Genomic DNA, 24,256 nt, shown 5'->3' on the forward strand with positions numbered 1-24,256 from the left:
ATATTCATGACTTATTGACATTTTGGATCTGGTAACGTTAATAGGTGCAACATAATGTTAATATGACCAAAAATAAAAGTATATGTACCATTTTGCACGTGTTCTAACTCCATAGAAAACAATGTGGCAGCTTTGGACACTAGTTTTTGAGAAAAGTAGTTATAAAAGCTAACAAAGTGCATCCTAAAGGTTATTGTTCGCGTAACGCCATGAGCTTTTGTGATTGTTAACATTTTTTACGGCTGAACACGTGGACAGCAAAAAATTAACAATTAATGATCGAAAGGGAGTGTCTCAATCAACCAAAAATGAGTCATTCAATTGCTTGCTAGCCCCAAACGAAAGGAGTTACAAAAAAAAAAAAAATTGCTGAATTTGGCGAATGCCTGTAACGAACCCAAAGATGGAACATTAAGCGGACAACGTACTCTTTCTCATGATTGATGTCTAATTTTCCATCCCTGCCACCGGCAAACTTATGCCGTTGTCCTTGATGATGGTGGTTTTGGCCTGAATTTGGCGGAGTTTGTTGCTGTTGTTGTTGCTCTTGCTGCTGCTGCTGTTGCTGCTGCTGTTGGTTCTGATTCGTTGGTGGGTTGTTTTCTTGCCGGAATTCTGTAGGATCATGGAACTTGACATCTTCATCTGAAGGAAACAAGATTGTGATATTTATTTTCTAGCCGTATCGGGAAAGCACGCTTATCATTGAGGCCGAGATGAGTAAGTTTGTTCCAAGAATTGGGAGCCAATTGATGATTAGAGCGTGTTTGCTTTGTTCCTGAAAACACTTCCGACCAGGTTCTACGGCTCAAAATGATGTTCCCATAATTACTGTCCACAACGTTGTGGGCATAAGTGAGCCAGTGACTTGTAGGTTCAGATTATGGCAATAACAAGTACGTGTGAACAAACCTGAAGGTGCCGCAAGGTAAAGAAGAATCCCGGATGACTTTGCTTGTTGATCAATTATGCTCGCTTTTCCCTAAGGAAAAGCTCCATTGATACCGGATATCAACTCCAACTTAGTTCTTGCCCATATCCTCCTTGGATGCCTTTCTTAGTCTGGCTCCCTCCTGAACACATTTGTCATAAAAATTATAGGTATAACGAATATCTTACTGTCGTTGTGGGTGGAAGGAACAGGATCCATTCCATTTGGCCTTGGCACCCCTGGAGGATACCGTTGGTTCGAATGTGTGCCTCCAAAAGACACGCATTGAGTCAGGATCAGAAGTGTGGCCAGACAAACACACACAGGTTGCATAATGTCTTCGAAAGCAATAAACACAATTCAAGGGGCTGCTATTGATCGGGGGTTGGCTCTCACCTCGATTTTAACACATGTACGTACGTGGCAGCTCGTTATCAATGATGTTGCATAAGCTGTCACGACACCCCATGTACCTTATATTGTAGTACTGTACGGGTGTTTATGTAGGGAGCATAGAATATCTGTTCGGGCATTCTCAATACAAACTACTTATTCTCCAGGTGGCTATTTTTCACAGCTCCAACAAATGGGAGCAAGGCGGAAATTGCTTTCTACGAGTTGGAATTCGTAGGATTCATTGGACCCACTCAGACATGAGGTAAGCCAAAAGCAAGGTATCAAATAAAGAGCCCTGACAAAAGAAAGTTGCCATTTGAGGCAGAATACATTGGTCAAGTTGTCAAAACAGAAAAATAATATCAAAAATCAAGAATCAACCTTGACAATGATTGGGGAGCAAGTTTTCCCTCCTGGTGATTAAAAGAGTAAAACTTGTGCCTTTCTGTAGTTTTAATAGCTGAATAAACAAGTTACTGTGACATTGTTCAGAGAAAACAGTTTTGCATACATGTTTTCTAATCTCTCCTGAAGCAAGGTAAATCATGTTAGGTAAAGAAATCTGATGGAGTGGCTAAATTCAATTCAAAATCATACCTCCATTGCTGACTAAAAGCTTCATCAAAACGTAAATGAGAGAGTTGCTGTCTGTTTCTTTCCGACGGTTTGCTGTTCCAAGGAGTATTTTTTTGGTTTGGTTTTTCACAGGCTTATCTAACCGCTACAGGGAATCTAATCCCCAGTACTGTTAAAATGAAAGGTTATAATTCGTCTATTGATTACCTTTCAGCCTTTGTATGATATTTGGTCTACCAACGAATTTGAGTTGGCAGACCGAGCTAGTCCTTGAATGTAAGGTTGATCGGGAATGCTACCTAAAAAAATTCTTAAGTCTGACTTGAAAGATGCTACCGGATCAACAAGGCCTACGTATTCCCTACGAATATTAGAGGGAAGCAAATTAAACATTGAAGGAGCCCGAGAAAGAAGAGATGTGGACTTCATTGTTCGAACTAGCCTGGATTCTCGAGGGCTTGAAGGTGCTCTCAAAACGCACATTAAGATTAAGACTCTAGGGTCACTAGAATTGACCCTAAATCCTGGGTTGGGACAAAGCTCATTAATGCCTTTGAAGACGTACAGTATCAGATACCTTTCGTACCTTCTCTGAACACTGTACAGTCCCAACTTTTTTAGCCTCTCCCAATATGAGAGCTCTCTCAATCCTGTGATTTTCCTAGTGAAACATCTTCGGACTTGTTCGACCTTTTGCAAACCTGCTGAACTCATTGGAGCCCAAATGGATGAAGCATATTCAAGATGTGTATGTCAGGATTCTTTTGCTCATAGTTCTTATTAGAAAAATCCGTCGAGTTCCTATATTTTGATCATCTCCTCCAAGGGGTATATGTACTGGCGTAGTGTCTCATGATTTATTTTTCATTTCTCCAGAGGCGAACATTTTCATGGAAAAAACAAATGCTTTTGAAAAAATCATGCTATCCAAATAATGTCGCCAAACGTTTCACGAGCAATTTAAAGAGATTTGAAGAGCTATTATGCCAAGGTTTATCAAGAAATAACTTGAAACAAAAAAACGACTTTAGAATAAAGACTATTTGCCCTTAACTACGGGGTTTCTCTCATGTTTAAAGAGTGTGACTTAACAATCCAGGGTAAATGAGGAATCAAGACAACATATAATTTTCCAATTTCCGCTCGGCAGATGATTAAACTTACAATTCTGGTTGCTTCAAAAGTATCGGTTGCATCATAATATAAGAATATGGATTTTATGCTTTTGCTGATGCATACATTATCAGTATCATTGTAGATCAGAGCCCATTTTTTAAAGCCAAGGAGTGAATCTTGGATCGAGAAAAGGTCCAACTTATGTAGTACAGAACGAGCTTTTCTCGATCTAAGATTCACTCCTTGGCTTTCAAAATTGGGCTCAGAACTCTTGAACCTCAAAACGAAAGAAACGATTTCCCAGGTCCGTCGGTGTCTGTCGTTGTTGAAAAGGGTTTGCTTATTTCATCAATATTTGTTTTCTATAACCTTCCCTTATTTGTGGCAAAACAATCGAAGTCTATTTCTGGTTCATTTTTCAGGAACACCGGATCCGATGGGAAAACTTCGTCTTGATCACACTTAAAAACGTCCATCGCAACTTTTGAGTTCATCAACAAAATGGTTTGCTTTTTATAAATTGCTTTTGGTAAATGACTTGCTGTTCATTTTTTGATTTCATTTTTAAGTGTTCTTTATGTTTTGTTGATATCGACAAATGTTGTTTTAGTTCGGTTCAAAAACTTACTTTGAACACTTTTCCCGATTTATAGCTTGGCGGGTAAAACCATCAGCATTCAATTGGAACTGTTGGGGACTAAATTACTAATAGCGGTTGATATATCCGCAATATACAGTATACCTATAAACGACTCTGCCACAGACAGAAACCATTAACTGACCATCTTAAATACTAAGATCTGTTGATATACTTAGGCATCTTGATCATTGGATTCGTCAAACCTTGGTTCCCTCTGAATCAATGGACCATCTCAAAAGAGACCAACATCTATGCACTTGAATGGCTAGGAATTCTTTTTCCGGTTCTATCCCCGAATATTTAAGGGTTCCTTGGCTTTCGAGTGTTTTTGAAACGCCGCTTCGGCGGAATCTCGTGTCGTTTGGTTCAGGAACTTTTGAAAGGCTCATTGAAGTCTGTGGTTGATCCATTTGAAGTAATAGATCTCCTACAAGTCCTCGTTCCCAGGCCAGCAGAAGCTCTCATTCAACTGTATTGTCGAGTTTACAGTACACTCAGCTCCGTACTGTTTTGTATACGGTATATCCCCCTCTCTCTTCCGTTATGGTAGGTAGCTAGCCTCTAGTAAGTAGTACACAGAGAGAGTGTAAGGGAATGGCAAAGGCCTACAGGTTTCCCTGGTAGTTCTTTTTCATCATTTCTATGAAAGAAGAGCGCTGAGCTGGGCTTGATTCCTCGTCCTCCTCGTCCTTTTCCTCTTTCTCCTTCATGGCTTTCTCATTCACACGCTTCCAAAGGTGGCTGCCTCTGCGCGACTACGGCCGGTCTTTGATGAGAAGGGGGAGGGGAAGGCCTCTTTGCGGATGAAGGATGAAACATACTCTTTAAACAGTACGTCCTCAATCCGTCCAGCTGGGACTGCTTCCCGATTCTGAACGGTCGGTGTACGGTAGTAGTGGTGGCGGCTGTCAATTCCCACTGTGCTCTCCTGGGCTCAGCCTCCACTTCCATGTCCTCCTAGTTCTCGGCAACGTGTTCGAATGCTTCTGTCACTCAGAGGGCGAGTGTCAGGTCCATCCATAGCTTCTCTCGCTTGTTTCCAAAGTGCACTTGCCGACCATGTTGAGACGGGAGAGAGCGAGGATAGCCGTGCATTGCTTGGAATTGAAATCTACTGAGCTCAACCTCCCAACGATGGGAACCTACACAGCTGACAAGTCCGTGTTAGACATATTTCTTTACACAAGGCCTGGCATTGTCCAAATGAAAACGATTATGGCGGCACCAATTGTCTGTCAAGCATCAAGCTAGAGTTATCTCACTTGACGCGAGTTCAGAGGGAGCAGTTGCCAAGTGGCACACTTCGAGCTCTATGGTCTCGTTGTGAAACAGCCTTGAGACTTTGGAGCACAGACTCAACAACTGTTGTCCGCGTCAGTAGGGAACCAGTGAAGTTGACGGCAGCTTCGCACACCTTCGAGGCCAGACATGCGCCTGCCGACTGATATCGTTGCTGCAACAAGGACACAAGACACGAGAGGAACTGATATTGGTCCAAACTTCAAGTGACTGAATGAGGTGAGGGCCGAAAAAACGATAGCCGATGTCTTGTGTTCATCAACAACGCTTTGTGGGCTAAGAGTAAAGGCCAAATATCTTAGTTGAAGACGTCCTCCATCTACCTCATGACTTGAATTTGTCTAGGCTAATGCCGCCAAATGCCAAGAATGATTCAGTTGTCTAAGCCCATCCTGTGGAAGTTGGACAAGACGGAACAAGCCAAAGGAAAAGCGGAGGAAGATAATCGACTGGACGGAGTTCAGGCACCAGCAACAGTTTGATGATGACCCAAATATGACCGCTTTAATGGTCTTGGTCCAGTTGTGGATTTCCTCCTTGTGTTTTGAGAAAGTGCTACGAACACCTTGAAATTAGAGGGTGTGATTTTTATCGGTGAAAAAGTAATCAGTGTTAGCTTGGCATTGGCAGCTTCAGGCTTATGTCAGTGTCGCCTCATTATGTCCTTTTGATGTAAGCGAGTCTGAGCAACCGCTAACTTGATCTAACGAGGATGTTCCACTGTATTGAAAAATGAGGTGAAACCTGACATGAGGTAAAGAAGCAAAGTCAACATGGAAAGCTGTCATTTGGCTATTGGTTGGATTATTGATCATCCTTCAACCAGTTCCCTAGGTTTCAGATGCTAATGTCTTCCGCGCCTCAGCTTTGCAAAGAGTCCCCAGCAAAACTTGGTTCTGGCTATGCTCAATCCAGAGGGCCAGTCCCAAGTCTGAACAACTTTTGTCGTGGAACACATCTCAATAATCCGTGTTCAAGCACAAGTGATTGCAGCACCGTGACCTCTTCTTGCGGCGAATCCACAACAGTCATCATTTCAGACTCGAGCAGCTGTACGCTGCAACTCCATAGTGGGGGTGGGGGTGGAGGTGCTGGGGGAGGTGGAGGCGCACCCGGAGGCGGGGGGTCCAACTGCGGCGCTAGCAGCTCCAAAGAGAAGAAATCCTCAGGGACCACATACACTGTGCATTTCAACCGGGAGAAGACTCGCACCACCACACGCACCACAACCACCACCACCAATTACGGTTCCACGTCAAGTGTCAATAATAACAGTGATAGTGTCAGTATTGGAGGCTCGGATCTCCGGATGAGCGGTGGGTCCCGGGGAGTGGGCAGTGGAGGAGGGGTGGGAGTCGGGGTCGGGTCCGGCAGTGCTCATGGGGGCCACATCGTTCTTGCCGACTCGTTCGGCAAGAACGCCGCGACAAGCCCCATATCACAAGGGTCTTCCATGGCAGCCAGGGAGATACGAAACTCAACTAAGCCCTGCTGTTTCTGTTGGTGCTGTTGTTGCACTTGCTCATGGTAAGCTCCAACATTTAAACGAAGAGCCAATATTTGTTCTTCGAAAACATAAATCATTTTAAAATCAGCTGGCTAAAAGTGTTCTTTTAGTTATAATGGCTGAAATTTTAAGTTTTAAAGAGTCCAGAGATATCTAGAAAGAAAGGGTGTTCCTATATTGAGGCATTACTGTAATATGTTATTCCATTACTGTAATGCAACCCAACACGCATAGTTGAGACTTTCCTTTCAAGACCCATGTTTGTTTTGGCCAATGACGTCACACCAAGAAAGGCTTGAGGTCTGAGATTCCGAGAATTTTCATGAGACATCCCATGTCCAAAAAGGCGGATTTGAGGGCACTTGAGAAAAGAGTCGGGTTCCACAAGTGTGGCTTGTCATCTCGTGGGAGAAATTGTTTTGTTTGTCTTTTTGCCATAGCTCCAATCATTGAAAGAGTACAGGGGTTCAAAGAAAATTGAAGTTTTCAGTGTTCCATTTACCATTTAAATGTCAAGATACACACGACCAACCTTATATCCTCTCATTCCACCAGACATAACACGGTTTTCAAGCGCATTCAAGAGAAAAGGACACTGAAAGTTCATTAAAATAGTACTGCTATTAAGTATTTTTTTTTTAACTATTTCGTCAACTTGGCATGCTCTCATGTAGAGATAAAAAACCTGTATGGCTTTGAGAAAAATTGAAAATTATTTTCCTCGAATGTTTTTGCTGTCGATTGCAGTTTACAAATTCTAAAATGATAAAAAATATTTTTTTTGTAAAGCAGAAGAAATGAGTCCGAAAAGGATAATTTGTCTTTAGAGCATTGGTTAATGCCATATTGCCAGTCAGGATTAAATGGAATTGATGAGACGGAAATGATGTTTTGACATCGCACCTTTTTCTACAAGCCCCAAGGCACCAGTAATCGCTCAACTCAAATCTAGTGATCCAAATCTGCCTTCGTAACCTGCTTGGTACATGCACTGAGGCCATTACTCAACAACAACGAGAGCACACGACCTTCATTGGCCTCTGTGCCTACTCATATAACCTAATCCAAGTTGAATAACGAGCTCAAATCACAAAAACAGTCGTGTTTGGTCCCAAGTCAAATATTAGTTAAGCCAGAAAAATGCCCTGCCCCACGATCTTGCGCACATTAAATCAAGATTACACCCGTTCGATTTTGAACCCATTTGTGCGTGGGATGTTTGCAATCCCTCGTCCCTATTCACCCTCATTCAAATGAAGGTCATTCGTGTCTTGTTCCATAGCATAATGGAACCCGCTTGTAATAGTTGTTCTCTCGTGTCAATTCTTCAATTTTCTTCTCTAGGATTCGACGTCGCTGGTAAGTCTGGAAAGCCGAAGCTCTATTTTTGGTGTGTCTGAGTGGGAGTTCCACGTTCCATGTACATTTCGCTTTTCTTTGGCTGAAGAGTTGCATTAAATACACCGGCATGATTATAACCCAACCGTTCGAGTTCTCGCATGACACCTAAGTTAATGTTATCATTAACATAATCATAATTACCCGCGGCCTTGCCGTCCCAAACCAGGAACATACAATCAAGGTTCCCACTAACTTTCCAAGCACGTGACATGAGGAACATTGAATTTGACGGCGTATTTTCCCAATTGAATGAGCACGCTTAGCTTCGAGAAAAATCGAAATGATGATTTTGTTCATTGCTTCTATCAGGCAGAAAATTGGAAAGGTCAGTGAGGCCCTTGATGGCCAACCCCTTGACCGGTCGGTAGTAACCTACCGAACTGTCCACGATTTTGACAGGATTTGCTCGAAACTTTATCCAGATGGAACTCGCCACACGCCCACGCACACATTGAGAAAGCTTAAAAGCTGGACTGGCTTTGATGTTGCATGTACTTCTAGGTCTGGTGAACACCCAGGTGTACCACCACGTACTACCGTTGTGAAGATCTGAGATCATCATTTTCACCAACCTTGGCCAGGTCAATGGTACCAAGCCATATATTCCACTGATTGTACCCTGATTAGGATAGTGACAAACCCTTAGTGCTTTCTTCTTTCCTGGGAATGTTTTCTTCCAATTCAAGGCTATGTTGGCTTTCTGGAAAACCGGTTATTACTAAAGCACCCTTGAAAAATAGCTCTCACCGCCGAGGTTCAAGTCATTTCCACTTGTCAGTTGGAGGCTGTTGGAAGGCTGACGTCAGTTATTTCTGGCACGGCACACTGCATATGCACTATACAAAGCCTTCCGTGGTACCTTCATTCAATGTCTATTCTACGGAATAAGTATATTTCGTATACCCCTCCTTCTTTCTCTCTTACACATACTCGCACGATAAAGAGCCAGCGAACTGAGGGTTCGAATCCACCTTATTCATGATGAGGTTGTTCATTTAGCTTGACACGTTGATTGGCGTCACGGAAACGCGTAGACTCACTCATACCAATCAAGCCTACTTACGAAAAAAACTATGATACGCCATGTTAGTTTGTCTTAGGTCATCCTTAGCTTCTAGATTAGTCTCTTTTTGATCTGGGTGGAGGTAATTGATAGGCCTTAAAAGCTTGTCGTGGTGGGCATTAGCTTGAATACGATACGCGTAAGGTTTGTATAATTGACCTGAACTTTGGTTTCGATTCGCTTTGTTTCTTCATTCTAGATCTTTCAAAGGTCTTGAGTTGGGTTGAGGGAGCGAAGGAGTTTTCTTTTCCCAGGACATCAATCATCTTTTGGTCTTTAAACGAAAAAATAATAAGAGTAGTGTAACACTTGCAAGCTCAGATGTGCTTTGTTCTTGTGAAGATCATCTTTATACTATGGGTGTGAATTAACTTCTGGCACGAAAGCTATAAAATGGGTGTGTAACTATATTTGTTAGTATTCTTCACATCTTCACGGCATTAAACATTTTGAGATGACCGGTTCAGACGGTAAAGTGCTTAAGTTTTCCTTATTCACATCTGTAGGTAGACATGGACCAACTAAGTTACATGCTTTGGACAATGATGTGCGTTTGGTGTAAAGGCATCAAGAAAGGATGAACGATGATTTATCACTAAAGTACATATGCGATGGAGCCCCAGTAGTACCGTTCCGGTTGTTCCATTACTGTATACACGTTTCCCTCCCCAAGAAGAGTTGCTTTTATCAAGGGTCATTGTAATCTTCGATATTACTTGCATACGGGGGTCTTCATTCAGTCGCTATCTCGATCTTATTTAAGCACGTCGATTGTGATGCTACATACAGTATATGCATTTCTAGCCTCCTCTTCATCCCCATCTGAGCAATTCAATATTTTTCGTTCAAAAACATTTCCGAAGACATTTTACAGAGAGACTTTAATTTCCGCTCTTTGGTTATTGACTACAAAGGTTGAAGAGGAGGGACCAAAACTGTCCTAGCTTGTCGTTATTCAATTTTCCACTTTGAACGCACTTTTTGAAGAACCTGCCCTGCTTCCGTAATGGTAATGAATGTCTATAATAGCATTTAGCAGCTGGAAAAGCTTTGAAATGTTCCGTTGGGTTTATCCCTTTATTTATGGTTCTTCTTCTTCTTTCATTAAAACACCGAAATGATCGAGTTCGTAAATGACACGTGACACATTTGGGTCAATTTTACAACAGTTTTGGAACAGTGGTAGTTTCAAGGGGAAATATCTCAACAATGCGGTCAAATCATTCTATTTTGAGAGATGATACAAATCACACTCGTATGTGATGAATGCGGTGTTATTATTTCCGGTTTAATAAATAAAAAAAGATTATGGCAATTATATTTTTACATGATGGTTTCCAATTAACCATTGAGAGTGTAACTAATTGAGTGGCACCAAGGGAGTGGCATGAAAGCGTCCTAAGAACTGGTTTTTGCTCATCTATTGGCAAAGACTTCGAAGAAAATCTCCAAACTTTATGGTCCTTACTTACATTTATTTTCCACCCACCATGACTTTCCACAATTTGGGACATTGGGAGTGTGTGTGATCGACCAAATCAAAAAAGGTCGATTGTACCATTAAGCGTGTTTGAAAAGAGAAGAATGTTTTTCAACGCACATGGGTACAAAGCACGCATTTAGTTAATGCTCAACAGAACAATATGGCTATTTTGTGAGTGCTACTTACCTTTATGTCTAAAACCTTGATAATTATAACTCAATTTATTAACATTGGCCCTTGTTTTTTGGTACTACTTTTGGATAAAGAAACTGTCTTGCTATTGTAAAAAGAAACTGTTAGGGCTTTTATGGATGAGGTTACAGTTCAACTTTTTTTCTCAGAATCAAAATGTTGTTCCACTATCTAGCAATCACATTTCTTCAGCATAATATTTAGCGTTTGGAGTCTAGATGTGATTTCGTTTGATTTAAAGATGGCAAATTCTGTCATCTTATGAATGTAGGTCGTTCCGGTCGATTTTTTGAAATGTTGGAAATCAATTAGTGTTGTTAAAAGGCCAAGGAATGCCTGTTCCATGACATTTCTGTTATCGAAAAGCTAGAAACGAACATTAATTGGAAAACTATTTCAGTCACATATTCTCGCCTGAGGTCATCGGAGAGGAGGATCGAACTCAATGCTCTTGAGGAAGGACAGTGCTCTCCCATGTACTCGTAATTAGTACACTAGTTCTTAGAAGTCCTGGTTTGCTATAGGATGCCCGGATTCATTTGTCTTTCGGCCAGACTCGGAAACATCAGATCAGACATCTTCTTACCCATCTTCACATTTTTTTCCGAGGCCATGATTCTCCTTCATCATCATCGGTTTCGTCTTGAGGCGACTTTCCATTGGCCAGCCAACTGAATCCAGTAAAGCATTCCTGTTCCCTCGCTTCTTGCTTGATGAAGGCTTGACTCGAAGTGTTTTAATGATGAAAACAAGACTTGACTCAAGTTCTGGAGTAGTGTGAAGCACTGCGCCTATGGAAGTGCCATTTGCTCGCCTGTTGTAGTCAGCTACGTAAATGTGTTTGTACTGCGTATCTCTGTTCCCATACTTGTTGTTGTTACGGGTTCTTTTTCGTCTTTAAATGCGGGCCAAATTCGATTCTGAGCGCTTGTTCGGTCCTTTTCTCGTTGTTCTTGTCGTTAGCTTTCTTGTCAAGGATTTTTTCCTCAATATCGAAAAACTTGTCCTACTCTGTCTCCTTCTGCTCGATCCTTCATGTGCCGTGTTCCCAATCGCTTTTCCCACCATTTCCGATTCCAAAGTGGTCAAGAGAACTGACTATTGGCAAAAGTCTTAAACATGTATCACGACGGCCTATCAAACGTATTTTTCTTGCCCTAGAGACATTATTGTCGAAGCTGAAATCACTGTCGTTGATTACGGAGGGTACGAGCACGGAAAACAGACAGACATCCAGAAAGAGTGCGAGAGAGAGAGAGAGAAAGAGAAAGAAAGAGGGAACAACCTCAATTCAGGGAGAACGATGATTTACGAACATTAACAACCTGTCGGTCTTCTGGAAATGGAGAATTGCCCGCTCCAGCCTTCCAGATGACATCAACATAGCGAAATGTTCGTTAAGCTTGATGGGAGTCGTTTTCCCAATCATTTCAAGATCCACAAGAGCCCTGGAACACCTTTGAGTTGGTTCTTGGAAAATGCGTTATTAACACTAGAGGCCACCTCAAAAGTTTCTGACTTGGGTCATACTTGAATCTGGGTTCGATTCCTTTTTGGGAAGAACCAAATGGAATTAATCGACCTTGGTCGTTGACGACAGTTCTGGGATGAACCACAGGTTTGTCGAGAGAATCATGTTCCCATTTTTTGTCACCCATTGCGAAAGCAATATACCCTATATGGTTCACCAATGGAAATGGTAACCACACGCGTGGTCGCGAAGCAAGCGTGCAAGCAAGCAAGCGAGCTTAGAACGAAGGCTCGTCTTGGGCATCGAAGGCTCTTCGGGCTCTTCCACCAAGCTTGGACTGTCAGGGCACGCTCGCTCTCCTCACCCATGGATTATGGCCCATGGTGGCTTCAGCGTGCTTGTGGCTCGATTCCTTTGAAGGCCTCATTCAAAAATGTTGTCTTACCCTCTACCTTCCATCAAGTCTTCCATTTCCATCCATTTTCTCTCTCTGCCGCAGACTCCTCTCCTAAGTGACTCAACGGCCTTGTGCTGGGCTGACGCGAGCCTTCGTTTTGGTGGTCGTTCCTGAACAAGGCCTGAACGGTTCTTCTCTTCTTTCTCTCTCTGTTTCGCGTTTGCTCTTTCAGAGAGTGAGTTGTTCCGCTTCTCATTGAGAAAGATTCAAGGGAAAGAGGAAGAGAGCGCTCGCCGTGGGAAATCTTTGTAACGCTGATCGAGGTTGGCCTCTCCGGAGTTGTTCGATCCTCGTTCCCCTACTGCCCTTGGCAACCTTCACTTAACCTAAGGGCTTGATGAAGGCCTGTTGTCGGTCAGGGCCAGGCTTGTGCACAGAATGTATTCCGCTGTTGGGATCCTCGGAAAGAGAAATAAGGAGAGAGAAAGACAGAGAAAGAAACGAAGGAAAGACAGACAGAGAAAGAGAGAGAGAGAGAGCAACTGAGTGAGTGAGTGAGTGAGTGAGTGAGTGAGTGAGTGAGTGAGTAGGTATGAGAGAGAGAGAGAGAGAAAGAGAGACACTCTCGGAGATGTGGATTGGGAAGGGAAAAGCCTCAGCGATTATTCCATTCAGTGCTCGCTGCCTCCCGCTCCTTTAGACAGACCAGAGATCCGAAGGAGTTCTCAATGCTTCAGTTGAGATCTTCCTCCTCTGCCTCTTGTTCCTCGGTCTTTGAGGAAATTCTTTCTGAGCGTGATACTAAGTTACCAAGGGTAGTAGTGTAGGAGGACGGATAGACGAGAGAAAGGAGCAACGAACGAAGGAACGAACAAGAAATACCGAAGGAAGCAGATAACAAAGAAAAGGAGTCGAAATCCTCAACAAAGAATCGCTTGCTGGCCGCTCCAGTGAGGTTGGTGGGTGCTTGTGATAATACGGAGCAAAAGCCGTGAGTGACTCCAACCCTTGAGTGGCTGCAACTCTCAAAGTCGTTCCAAAGTGCCGCGAGAAAAAATGTCCTGAGATTCGAATTCCTATCCAGCTGGCTGGCTGGTGAGCTCGCTTGCTTGTAACCTATCTGTCGTTGTGCTAGTGGTTTATTCCGGGCTTATTGAAGTCAGTGTTCCATACTGGTACTCGGTTCGACCCCATCTCCGATATCCACACACGTACATACGTACAAACTCGAGGTGAGGCCGACCTCTTCGGTTCCGCCATCCACCTCCGTGAACCCTAGGGGCTTCATCCCCCGGATCTTGGCTTGAACTTAAAGGAGTCGTCCAGGATTGGACGCATTCCCGGATTTGCCGAATGACGCCAGCGCGATTGGAGATGTCCCAACAGGATAAATGGAAGGGAATGTTTGGGAGATTGAGGAACTGCAAGAGGTCACGAAGAGGGTAAGCAAGATCAATCCGGTCAACAAAAATCCCGCAAAGTATCCACTTGAAACATCGATTAGTCAACCACGAGCCTCTACCTAGATTACCAATTCCCCCTGAGAAAACCAAACAAGCCAACGTTCATTGAGAAAACAGAAAAAGAGACAAATGTTTACATCATCTGACAGAAACAGGTTCCCAATTAGTAGCACCAGGTTCAAACAAGAACATCAGTCACCTGTGCCTTTTTTGGAGATCAATTTCCGCTCTGGATTTGCTGTGTTCAAGCAACTGTGTGCAGGTTGGGTTAAGAGAAAGAAGTCGGGATCTACTCTTTTTTCTGATTAATCACTAAAGGGTTCGATCGAAGAACAAAGTTCATTTGGCGTACATATCTTGGACAACTGCTCTGGATTGCATGTGTTTGTTTCATTCGTCTGTCACTTGGCCAGGTTCAAATCCAATCGGAGAAATGTCAAGTGATGATTGCAAAAGATCAGTCCAATTGTTCGACTTTCTCTTCTGAGGTTCAAATCAGACCCACAAACATTATTGGCACTCTCAGTTTGGCACACGACAAGAAGACACGATCAAAATAAAAGCCGATCGATGTCTTCACATTCAAAATGGAACGCCAAATGTTTGAATGAAACGAGATTGAAGTAGGCGAGAAACATCAGTACGAGTAGACAAGGAAAGAAAGCGAAACACATTCGCCTGTCAATGGTTCCACTTTTTCCAATACCTCGCAATATACCAAATTTCACTGTTGAAAGACATTTTGGAGCTCTCTCGGACAACAAAATCAAAGAACTTTCGCTTCAAACCTAAACCTTCATTTAAGAACTCGTAGTCATTACCAGCAAATCGATTGTTACAAATCCCTTTTGGAGTAGAATACAGCGGATAAAATGCTCGACATACGACACCGGGTATTGCTGTCACGCATGTCTTATCAATTGAGAAAAGAGCCAGCCTTAATCCTTGCCAACTAATTGGCTCCGAACCAAGAGCAAATATGCCATTGATTCAAAGGACTTCAAAGGTTCACTAAGGAGTAAACCATTTATTAGTAAGACTTTCTGCTCTGCATCACGTTTTGTAATTTTCAAATCGGGAGCTCGCCTTACGTGCTCCAGCACCACCGAGATCCCTATTTGTGCATTTGCCAACCAGGCAACACTGTTGGACCGTGACTGACGACAGTCTTATCATCGATTAAGCCTGACTTTTGTCACTAAGTGCCACCTGATCCAGGAACTAATGAACAAAATGAGGTGATCACGCAGCATTCATCCGAAGCAACGCTCTGAACAAACATCAATTTCCATTATGCTAAGCATTACGCGACAAACCAGCCATTAAAAGTTTGTTTCTTTAGTCTTTGACGAATATTGGCCTTTTTGATTTTTGGTTTGAAGCAACCGTAGAAGCTTTTGTGTTGTTTTTCCTTGTTGTTTTCTTGTGTGGCCTCGGAACAAAGAGCCCTTTGATGGGTCTCCAGAATCAGCTTTTGCCAATATGGATTCAACCGCAATTGATTGAGTTTTGTTTTATTGAAGCACATTGCCTTCATTCACAGTCAAGGGGGCTTTCACATTTGCTCCGAGTGCATTGTCTACATATATCGATTTCTGTATGTTGGCAAATGCTGCTTGGTCATGCCTCAACCTAAGTAAGATACGCTCGTGCAAAAGTCAATTCTCGTCCATTAGGCGACATTCATGGCACTGCACACAGGTTTCGGTTTCTATCATCCATTACATCGTTCATGAATAATGGTTGTGAAATCCCCAAAATACTGCTACCGCTTATACGTGCTGGTCGTAATGAAGCCTGATATATGAGTCCAGTCAAAGCAGTGTAGTAGCTTTCTCTACGTCGTCAGCCGTTCTCTCCGGGGAGACTTGAAAGGCTCTCAGTAACAGCCGTAAACCAATGTGGATGGCAAAGAAGTACATACAGAGAGCAGACAGCGAAGAGCGAAAGAAGGCCGCTAAGAAGGATCCAAGGCAAAGAGGAAAAGAGAAGGAAGAGAAGAACGACGAGGTGGCCGAGGGACTCTTTGAATGAATGAATGAACGAACGAACAAAGTCGGAGCCTGGTTGGCTTCCCCAGCTTGAACTAGAGGGAGGGGGCGGTGGTGGTGGGAAATGCATTGAGGAGGCGGCAAAACCAAGTGGTTGAATCCAAGGCCGCATGGTTACGATGGTGTTGATGTTGTGAAGGTGCAACCAGGAACTTTTCGCTCCCTCGATGATGTCCCATAGCAATTGCTACTTGCTACTTTGTTTTGGCATGACTTGGGCGGTCCTTGGGTTGGGGAAAAGGAGATCAAGGGAGGGAAATTTCGAGAGTGAATGCCGAAAATACTTTATAGTTAGCTAGCATCGCTGACCTAAGGGAACGCACAAAGACATTGGGGCGGCTGCTAGTGCTACTGCTGCTGCTGCTGATGCTGATGCTGCTGCTGCTGATGATGATGATAATAATGATGTCGACGATGGGTGCATTGAATTGATTCCAAGAAGACCATCCTACTCTCTTTGGTGGTCATTCACGGGGAAACGTTTCTCTTTCTCTCCATTGGCAAGGGGAACCAGGAACAAGTTCCCTGAGCTTTTTAGCTTCTTGCTCTAATATTTCCCTGGAGGAAGCTGGACCAAGACCATAAAAAGTGCTCACAAACCATTCCCGTTCCCTCATTGAAGGAAGACCTTGGCAGAGATAGACTCGAAACTTTTTGGAGTTCCAATGACCCAGAAAACTGGAATTTCATCCTGAGTAGAACGTTTCAACGACATGAATTGGAGCAGACTCCGACCATTTGCCAGACTGGTTGAGCACTGATTACTTTTCAATTCCAATTTCGAACCAGCTCCACGAGCGTGGTACTCGCTACTTCTAGCTTTTTGACAAGGCAGACACACCGGGTTCCACTTTCCTGCGGGTTTCACAGGCAGAATGAAAGTAATAACAACAACAACAACTGTGATCCACATAGGAACACAAATAACACCTCGTTGATAATTGAGGACGGAAGGAGTTTAGGTTACGTAAAAGTTAAACATCGTGAAGAAAACACTTCAACTTGGTCCATTTTGGCCTCTTCACCTGAGAATGTGCTGAATCATTTGTATTTTGGTGTCAATGATGCATGAAACCGCACTAATTACATAGATCCTTACATATACCATATTGCTCGGGAACAGGGGTCTTCTCCAAAAAAACCGTTCTGAAAGGCCCTCTCTTAATTGGAAACGCGTTCCAATCTCTGACTATGTTACTTTTTCCTTGCAGCCTCTCTGTGAAAGCTCCCAATGGCTCCCTGGAAAGTGCCAACGAATTCATTAAGGATGAAGAACTTGGGTAAGTTACCTGTCACTTAACTTTCATTCATTCTCACGTGATTAGTTACTTTATTCAATAACCTCCTGCATCAACGCTGAATGAATATCAAAATCAAAAAAGACACTCGATCTCATCGTTGCGCATCATGACGACCATTTTTAGTTAGTGTCATGGTAATGACTTGAGCTCATTGGAACGCTAGAACATGCACCTGTTCCAAGATTATGGAATTGCCATTGTAACAGTTCCTCTTTCTTTCAACTGTTGATGGTCGAAATCGTAACTCAGGCAATCATTCCCAAAAGTTCATCACAAAATTAAACCTTTCTGAACTTGCCTCTCTGAGAATTCTATTCTCATTGCACGTACAATAAGTACTATCTAGGTATGTAAGCCAAGCCTCCTCGTGTTTGAAAGAGATGATTGCAACATAAATATGACGTGAATGGGTGGGTGCCGTTTCGTTAAAACCCAAGTTATCAGGAGCTTATGACAGTTTGTCTTCATGTCTGGAGGAGGACTAAGTAGTCGAGTGCACACATGAGGTACTCCAATGAATGAATGCCGTCAGATCCTGGCAGGGGTTTCCTGGGAAAAATGCAAATAGTTTTGAAGCGAACAGACAATTCATACGTGGCGATTAGCATTTGTTCTCTATTCAAAAGTAACTCTCATACGAATGCAATCAAGCCATATGATGAGAAAGATAGGTTTTGAGTTATCCCTCTAGCGGATTTGGGCGGCGTTTTCTTTGTGTTCGGTTGGTGTATTTCAGAGCCTTATTCAAAGCCTTCGTTGTCTTTTCTTGTTTTTTAGGAGCATATCCAGCACAGATGTCAAGTCTTGGGGTGACTCCTTCGAAAAACTGATGAACAGTGAAAGTAAGTTTGGAATCGTTTCTTCTCATACACGTCACGCCCGTTTCAAAGAGGAAAACAAAAAAGCAATTTACTCGCCTGAAAGTGACGGCTTTGCGAATTAATCCCCTTGAGAGACGGGAAAGTTTTCCTTGGCACGTTATTGTATTCAAAAGGCTTATTTGACTTCTTGGTTTTCTTTCAGAGGGACGCAAGGTGTTTGGCTCATTTTTGAGAGGCGAATACAGTGAAGAAAACATCCTCTTCTGGCTGGCCTGTGAGGATCTAAAGAAGGAACGAAGTCCAGAACTCATTGAGGAAAAGGCCAGAATTATTTATGAAGATTACGTTTCAATTCTCTCACCCAGAGAGGTAGGTCTCACATTCCGCATTCTTCTTGGACATTTGGACGTTTTTCGTGCTTTGAGAACAAAAAGCAGGGCTTTCCTTCACATTTGCCGCCTTCAAATGAAGATTGACAAACTTGAAGGCTGATCTCACGGCTCATTTGAGTTTGCACCGGCATTTCCCGTCTCTCAAGTTTTAGATTCATTCAACGTTGCATTCCATTCCAAGGACGGTGAGGTGGGGTTTCTGACTCATTCAGGGGCTCAACAAAAACATTTGAGGTATCCGATTTAAAGTGTCGAATATGACCTTCGAAAGCTGGCGTTAACAATCGTAAATCAAGGACTCCTGCACCGTCTGGTGACTAGCCATGAGTAAAAAGCACACATTTAAAGCGAGTTTTCGGTGAAGTGAAATTTAAGTATATTATTGGATAGGACTTTTAAATGTCAACATGCTTTTTGTTCTTATTTTCGTCATGATACGAAGAATTAATTTTTCGGCATATTGAGGGAAATTGATTTTGCTATGTAATAGCCTACCCGTTGCTTGCTTTCACTTATGAAACACTAGAAGCACCTTTTTTTACCGTGAGAGCGACAACGGGTATAACAGGAGCGGGATTTTTTTTTCAAACGATCCCACAATATGAACGATCGTTCTCGAATTCAAATTCATCAACATTAATTTTATAACATATGAATCCATTTGTTTTAAGTACAGTTGGTGTGCAGTTCGAGCAGTTGTTCACTTGTAATGAACGTACGAGCAAATTGTATTTGATTGTCCATTTAGTTTCGTAAATGAAAACGTGATCAAACACTGTGTTCAAAATTGAGGTCAACGTAAGCTTTGCTATTGATTTTATTCCCTCAGATTGTGCACTGATTTTCTTTCAATCGAAAAACTTTACTCTTTCTTTTATGAGGACCGGTTTTCTGAGATAAAATATTTACTTTCCTGCACGCAAAAGAAACCAAACGCCACGGTTAGAAACCTATTTCATGGCTTTGTGTTCACAAGTGGCTGGAAAGCAAGTGAAGTAAAGAGAAAGAACAGTTCCACACGTCAGATTTGGCTTTGAGTGGTTTTGAGTGAAAATTATACCTTGAAAACCGGTTCCCATAAAAGAACATTGCTTGTTCAATAGTCTGGTCTCCCTTTACATATACTTTATTCAAGTTCGGTTTTCAAAAAGTCGATGCGGTCAACACCTAAAGCGCGTTCAAGACCATATGGACTTTCCTCAAGCCTCCCTTTTATAAACTACACGTAAAGAATACCCACGTCTATTGAATAAATAGCTATTCTTCTTGGTAGCATTGGGCAACCCTCCTCCTGAAGGTTGTCCTTCTAAAGTAGTGGTATACCATAATAGATTGCTACAAGTGAACTAATACTAGCATTCCTTGTACATTTCAAACCATATGTGCTGTGGACTGTCATTCGCCAATCACTTACAACAAAATGATCTCTGACAATACTCGACAGTGAGACACCACCAAAACTCTCTTCGCGAGTCGTCCTTTTAATCCAGTTCCTGGTGAAAGGGTTGGTTGTTGAGTTGCACACCATACGCTTTTGGTGTCCTGGCCTTTAATTACAATTTTTCTGAATCTGCTTTATCCCAGTACAGTCCCACTTGAACGTGCAAACCTAATTTAACATGGTCAGAGAGAAGTCTGGATCAGGCTCATTTTGAGCCCGGCGCAAAAAACGAAACCGAATGGATAAACCAATCAGATCAGAGAGGGACTGGACCATGAGGTCAATTTGAATAATTGTACGGGATATTTAGTCAATAATCTCAATTTTTGGTTTGGAAAATGAAATATGCATTGTAGATTCACATTGGTGCTCTCGTACGATTTGTCGTGATTAATAAGGATTTTGTTATCAATTTTGGAGCTACAAATGAATTGGCGATGCTGGTATGCCATTAATATTGCGGTCAGATGCAAATGCAACAATCCTTTGTCATGCAAAGCACCAAGTTTTGTTAAATTTGACGGTAATGGGTCGTCTGTTCGGCTTTTTTCGCCGAGCTTGGGTAATTTCCTATGTAATTAGAGCCTGTTCATAAAACGTGTGAAGTGACATCGTACGTCACTTCCGATCCCTTATGAAACAAAAATATGCGTGCACCGCTCTGCAAGAGTACAAACACAAAAGGAAGAGAATAAAGCTATTTGACTTTTGCCCATGAATACTCTATTCTATAGTTGGGTTTCAATTTAATGTACAACTTTGTTGATTGGATGGGATTGAAATTATCAAAACTACAAAGTAAACAAAGCCGCCAAACATAACAAGCGTTGGATTTAAATTTGATTTGGAGATCATGCTTTGGCAAACATGGACTTGCCTTAAAATAGCATTCTTTTGTGCTATGAAAGAGCTCGAGGATGCTTTCAGGATGTGTTTCACGGAAACACTAATCTCAAAATAGATCGGATTGAAACGTGACCTTCAGTCCAAAACGTGCCCCTAAGTCGATTACACTTGAGACGGTTATCATCCGACTAGAGTATGCAATAGGTCGCAAAAGACAAACAATCCCGTAATAGAGGAGCATTTTTCTGTTTTGCTCTGGTTTCGATTGTTCCCGATCGTCTACAGATTGGCCAGGTTCAATCTTCGGCAACATTTGCCTCCAGACCAGCATACTTATTGTAGGGTCAATGACCAAGTCAGCAATTCTTGGTAAGGGGAACCGAATAATCAGCGTCTTTCTTGGTCTATTTTTACCCACCACCCACGACATTCTATTGTCCCTTGATCCCCTTACTTAGGATGTTGCCTCTATTTATAGGTGAGTTTGGATTCACGGGTACGCGAAATAATCAATCGCAACATGATAGCTCCTTCACAACACACGTTCGATGAGGCCCAGCTCCAGATCTATACCTTGATGCACCGGGACTCCTACCCTCGATTCGTCAACTCCCCTACCTACCGAGAACTCTTACGCAATTGCGGCGTTCCCGTGGACGACTTCAACAGCGGGAGTTTTGGTGGGGGTGGAAGCATCGGGACGGCCAGTGGGCCTGGGCCGGGAGCCGTGGTGGGCGGGGCTGGCGGGACACAGGTCTAAGCCCGACAGGTCTCGATGGGAGTAAACCCCCAACCCAACCAGACCTCTCCTCCTCGTTCTCCTCGTTCTCCTCTTCCTCCTTCTCCTTTTACTCCCCCTCCTCGTCGTCGTGTTTCTCTCCTCCATGCATTTGCTCACGGCATCAAGTGTCGCTTTCACCCACTTCATTGATGACCACGAAAACGACCAGGGCAGTAATCTAGGCCAGATGGACAGCCCCCCCCAGGGATTGAGGGAAGAGGACCTCACCTCGAAGACCGTGCTTTTAAGTTTGACGGGTTGTCTGCCGCCCACTCAAAGACCTAAGCGTCGTACCCGATCCGACCCGATCGTTGTACCCCTTTGACGAGAAGGAAGAGTGCCCCCTCCCCCCCCACCCACCCCCCAAAAAAACCTTGATTCTTCATTCAGTTGGCGGGCGACACGTCCTTGCCATCACAACCTGCTGAGCCCACTGAGCCCACAGAGCTTGCTGACTCCGTTGGACCCTCATACACACAAAAAGACATGTCATAGAAGCAAACCAGAAAACAAACATGTGTTCTTAACTAATCATCAATTCATGATCCATATTTTCATATTTGGGACTGTGACGCCCAGATCCTGCTAGTCTCTATTATTGTTTCCTATATTAAGCCCCCTTTTTTTCACTTGTTAGCAGTCTCAATTGTCAGTTCGTCTTGATTTCCCAAAGCTTTCTTGCCCGGAAGAACCGAACACTTGATTTGACCGATCTGATCCACACAATAAGCATCCGTCGTCCTTGAGGATGCAAAGAGGGACTTACGATACAAATGATTTCGCGTTATGATTGTTCTTCTCCCAAGATATCCCGTTTATTTATTTGCTCTTGTTTTGCCTTCGTCAAGAGAAACCAAGAACTTCGTTGTATCCACGACCAAACTGCCTGTGTTTACCTATTGGATTTGTTCCGTGCACTCATCTGGGATACCCCTACCCTGCCTACTTTCCTCCTGTTTGCCATGAACACCTTGCCCAGCACTTTTGAGAAAACAAAACGTCCCAGCAGTATTGAATTTTTCATACAATCAAAGTCCCCGTTCCCGATATTTTTACTTTTACAAAGCTGAAACTGGAAATAGTACGTACAACACCCATCCCTTTAAGAGTCTGCCGACAATTCACGAGTTAACCATGGTTAAAACCGTTTCCAAGCACAAATTCTCTTGCTCCTATTCCTCCTCCTCCAGACATCTGCAAGGCACAAACATTCGCAACCGGCATCAAAAGCCTTGAGGATCTTTGAGAGCCTTTTATAAATACGTACTTGACAACGGGTCTACTTTCTCAAAAAAAAAAATAGCCTAGCCCCACAGTTCAGTTCAGAGGCATTCAGTTCGCCTCTGACCTCTGACCTTTCCTCTTTTCGAAGAAGAAAGCTACGTGGGCTCATTTCAGCCCAGACAAATCTATGCAGACACCATCCCCGAAAATCACGTTGCGCATGTTCCAGATGAATTTGGTCCTCTTCAGAGCCTTTTTTCTTGATGTTAATGTCGTCTGAAGGGCTTGCACCTGGAGGATCGGAGGGAAGTAGACCTCTTTACGTTCCTGAAATCAGTTTGATGTCAATTGTCAACCGCCCTGCTCCTTGGAAAAGTGCATTTTCGTTCCGGCCAAGCTTCAATTCAAGATTGCCCCTCCCCAGAAATGTTCGGTCCTCTGAGGGGTTTGGTCCAAGAAGCACGACAAAGAAAGAAACGAAACTCCAGCAACCTGAATTGGCCTCCTTCAGGGTCCACCCACCTCGTACTGAGATGTTTGAGGTTCCATATTTGGGGGAAAAGCTGCCACAATAAAGCCAACAAAGGATGAATCAAACTATTTTCTTCCTTTGTGCTCGATCCTTCGACTTCTTTGAGAAGAGGGCGAAATTCCATATCAATGATAATGATGAAATTGACGACGACGACGACAAAGATATATATACACACACACACACACACACACATATATAAATATGGCTAGGGCTGCAATGTCTGAGGCTCACAATGATTTACCATCGCTATCATGATCATTCTTCTCATTATGATTATCATCATTATTATTTTCATCATCTTAATGAATTTTCTTCATGTCGATGAAGGCACCACAGTCGTCACATACTACTATATATATGCCAAGATCTTTTTTGGTGTCAAAAGGCCTGATGTGTTATTATCATTATATTATTATCATTATCATGATTATTATAATCATCATCATTACATTTCCTAGAGGAATAAGTATTCCAGTGAAAAACACCAAACGTCTTTCATTTTTCCCTTATTTTGCTCGTTCCAAACACCAAACTCATCCATTCCTTTCCCGTTCATCACAAAGACACCCAAATCATTCCATTCTCTAGAAACGAGAATTATGTGCTGGTTAAAGCCTCGATCACAACTTCTCAACGTCAAAATGTGACACCTTAAAGATCGCATTTGAACCCAGACGTCGTGCATTGATCCTCCTTAAGAGATCTGAAGGATAGGCAACCGAACATTCAATATTAGAGCATCTAAAGCCTCATAGATAGATATGCTGCTGACTTTTTCATCGGTTCCAACATGGATCGATGGTTGGATGGATGGATGCTAGAGTGACGTCATGCAAGCGATTATTACTAACTTCAGGAACATTCATTCCAATGACTGTACACGTATGAGAGCAATGTACGTACGTACTTATGTGCGTAACCGAACGAGA

At 42.9% G+C, this 24,256-nt stretch overlaps 2 protein-coding genes and 1 long non-coding RNA gene across 5 annotated transcripts in view; 2 read left to right on the top strand and 1 right to left on the bottom strand.

The window, feature by feature from the left end:
• The window catches only part of LOC131885974 (multiple coagulation factor deficiency protein 2 homolog), a 4,541-nt gene extending 3,140 nt beyond the window's left edge, over positions 1–1,401 (bottom strand). The window contains exons 1-2 of the mRNA XM_059234191.1: positions 1,120–1,401; positions 429–645 (exon numbers count right to left, since the gene is read on the bottom strand). Coding sequence (XP_059090174.1) covers positions 429–645; positions 1,120–1,264 — 362 coding nt within the window. The 5' untranslated portion in view covers positions 1,265–1,401. The remainder of the gene's footprint in view (positions 1–428; positions 646–1,119) is intronic.
• A 47-nt stretch (positions 1,402–1,448) lies between these two features.
• Positions 1,449–3,556, top strand: LOC131885975 (uncharacterized). Its single transcript, XR_009373891.1, has 2 exons — positions 1,449–1,589; positions 3,442–3,556. It is a non-coding gene; the product is annotated as an uncharacterized LOC131885975 (long non-coding RNA).
• Positions 3,557–4,673: 1,117 nt separating this feature from the next.
• Positions 4,674–23,809, top strand: LOC131885973 (uncharacterized). 3 transcript variants are annotated; one of them, XM_059234188.1, is made up of 7 exons: positions 4,674–5,712; positions 5,785–6,485; positions 7,810–7,824; positions 17,198–17,266; positions 18,065–18,129; positions 18,311–18,477; positions 21,266–23,809. In XM_059234188.1, the coding sequence occupies exons 2-7, from the start codon at positions 5,800–5,802 to the stop codon at positions 21,545–21,547; spliced, it is 1,284 nt and encodes a 427-aa protein (XP_059090171.1). In that variant the 5' UTR covers positions 4,674–5,712; positions 5,785–5,799; the 3' UTR covers positions 21,548–23,809. The 3 variants fall into 3 exon arrangements, with proteins under 3 accessions (XP_059090171.1, XP_059090170.1, XP_059090172.1); XM_059234187.1 differs by having other exon boundaries at positions 5,793–6,485; XM_059234189.1 differs by lacking the exon at positions 7,810–7,824 and having other exon boundaries at positions 5,793–6,485.
• The last annotated feature ends 447 nt before the right edge of the window (positions 23,810–24,256 follow it).

The sequence above is a fragment of the Tigriopus californicus genome, chromosome 8, assembly GCF_007210705.1.
Source record: "Tigriopus californicus strain San Diego chromosome 8, Tcal_SD_v2.1, whole genome shotgun sequence".
Lineage (NCBI taxonomy): Eukaryota > Metazoa > Arthropoda > Copepoda > Harpacticoida > Harpacticidae > Tigriopus > Tigriopus californicus.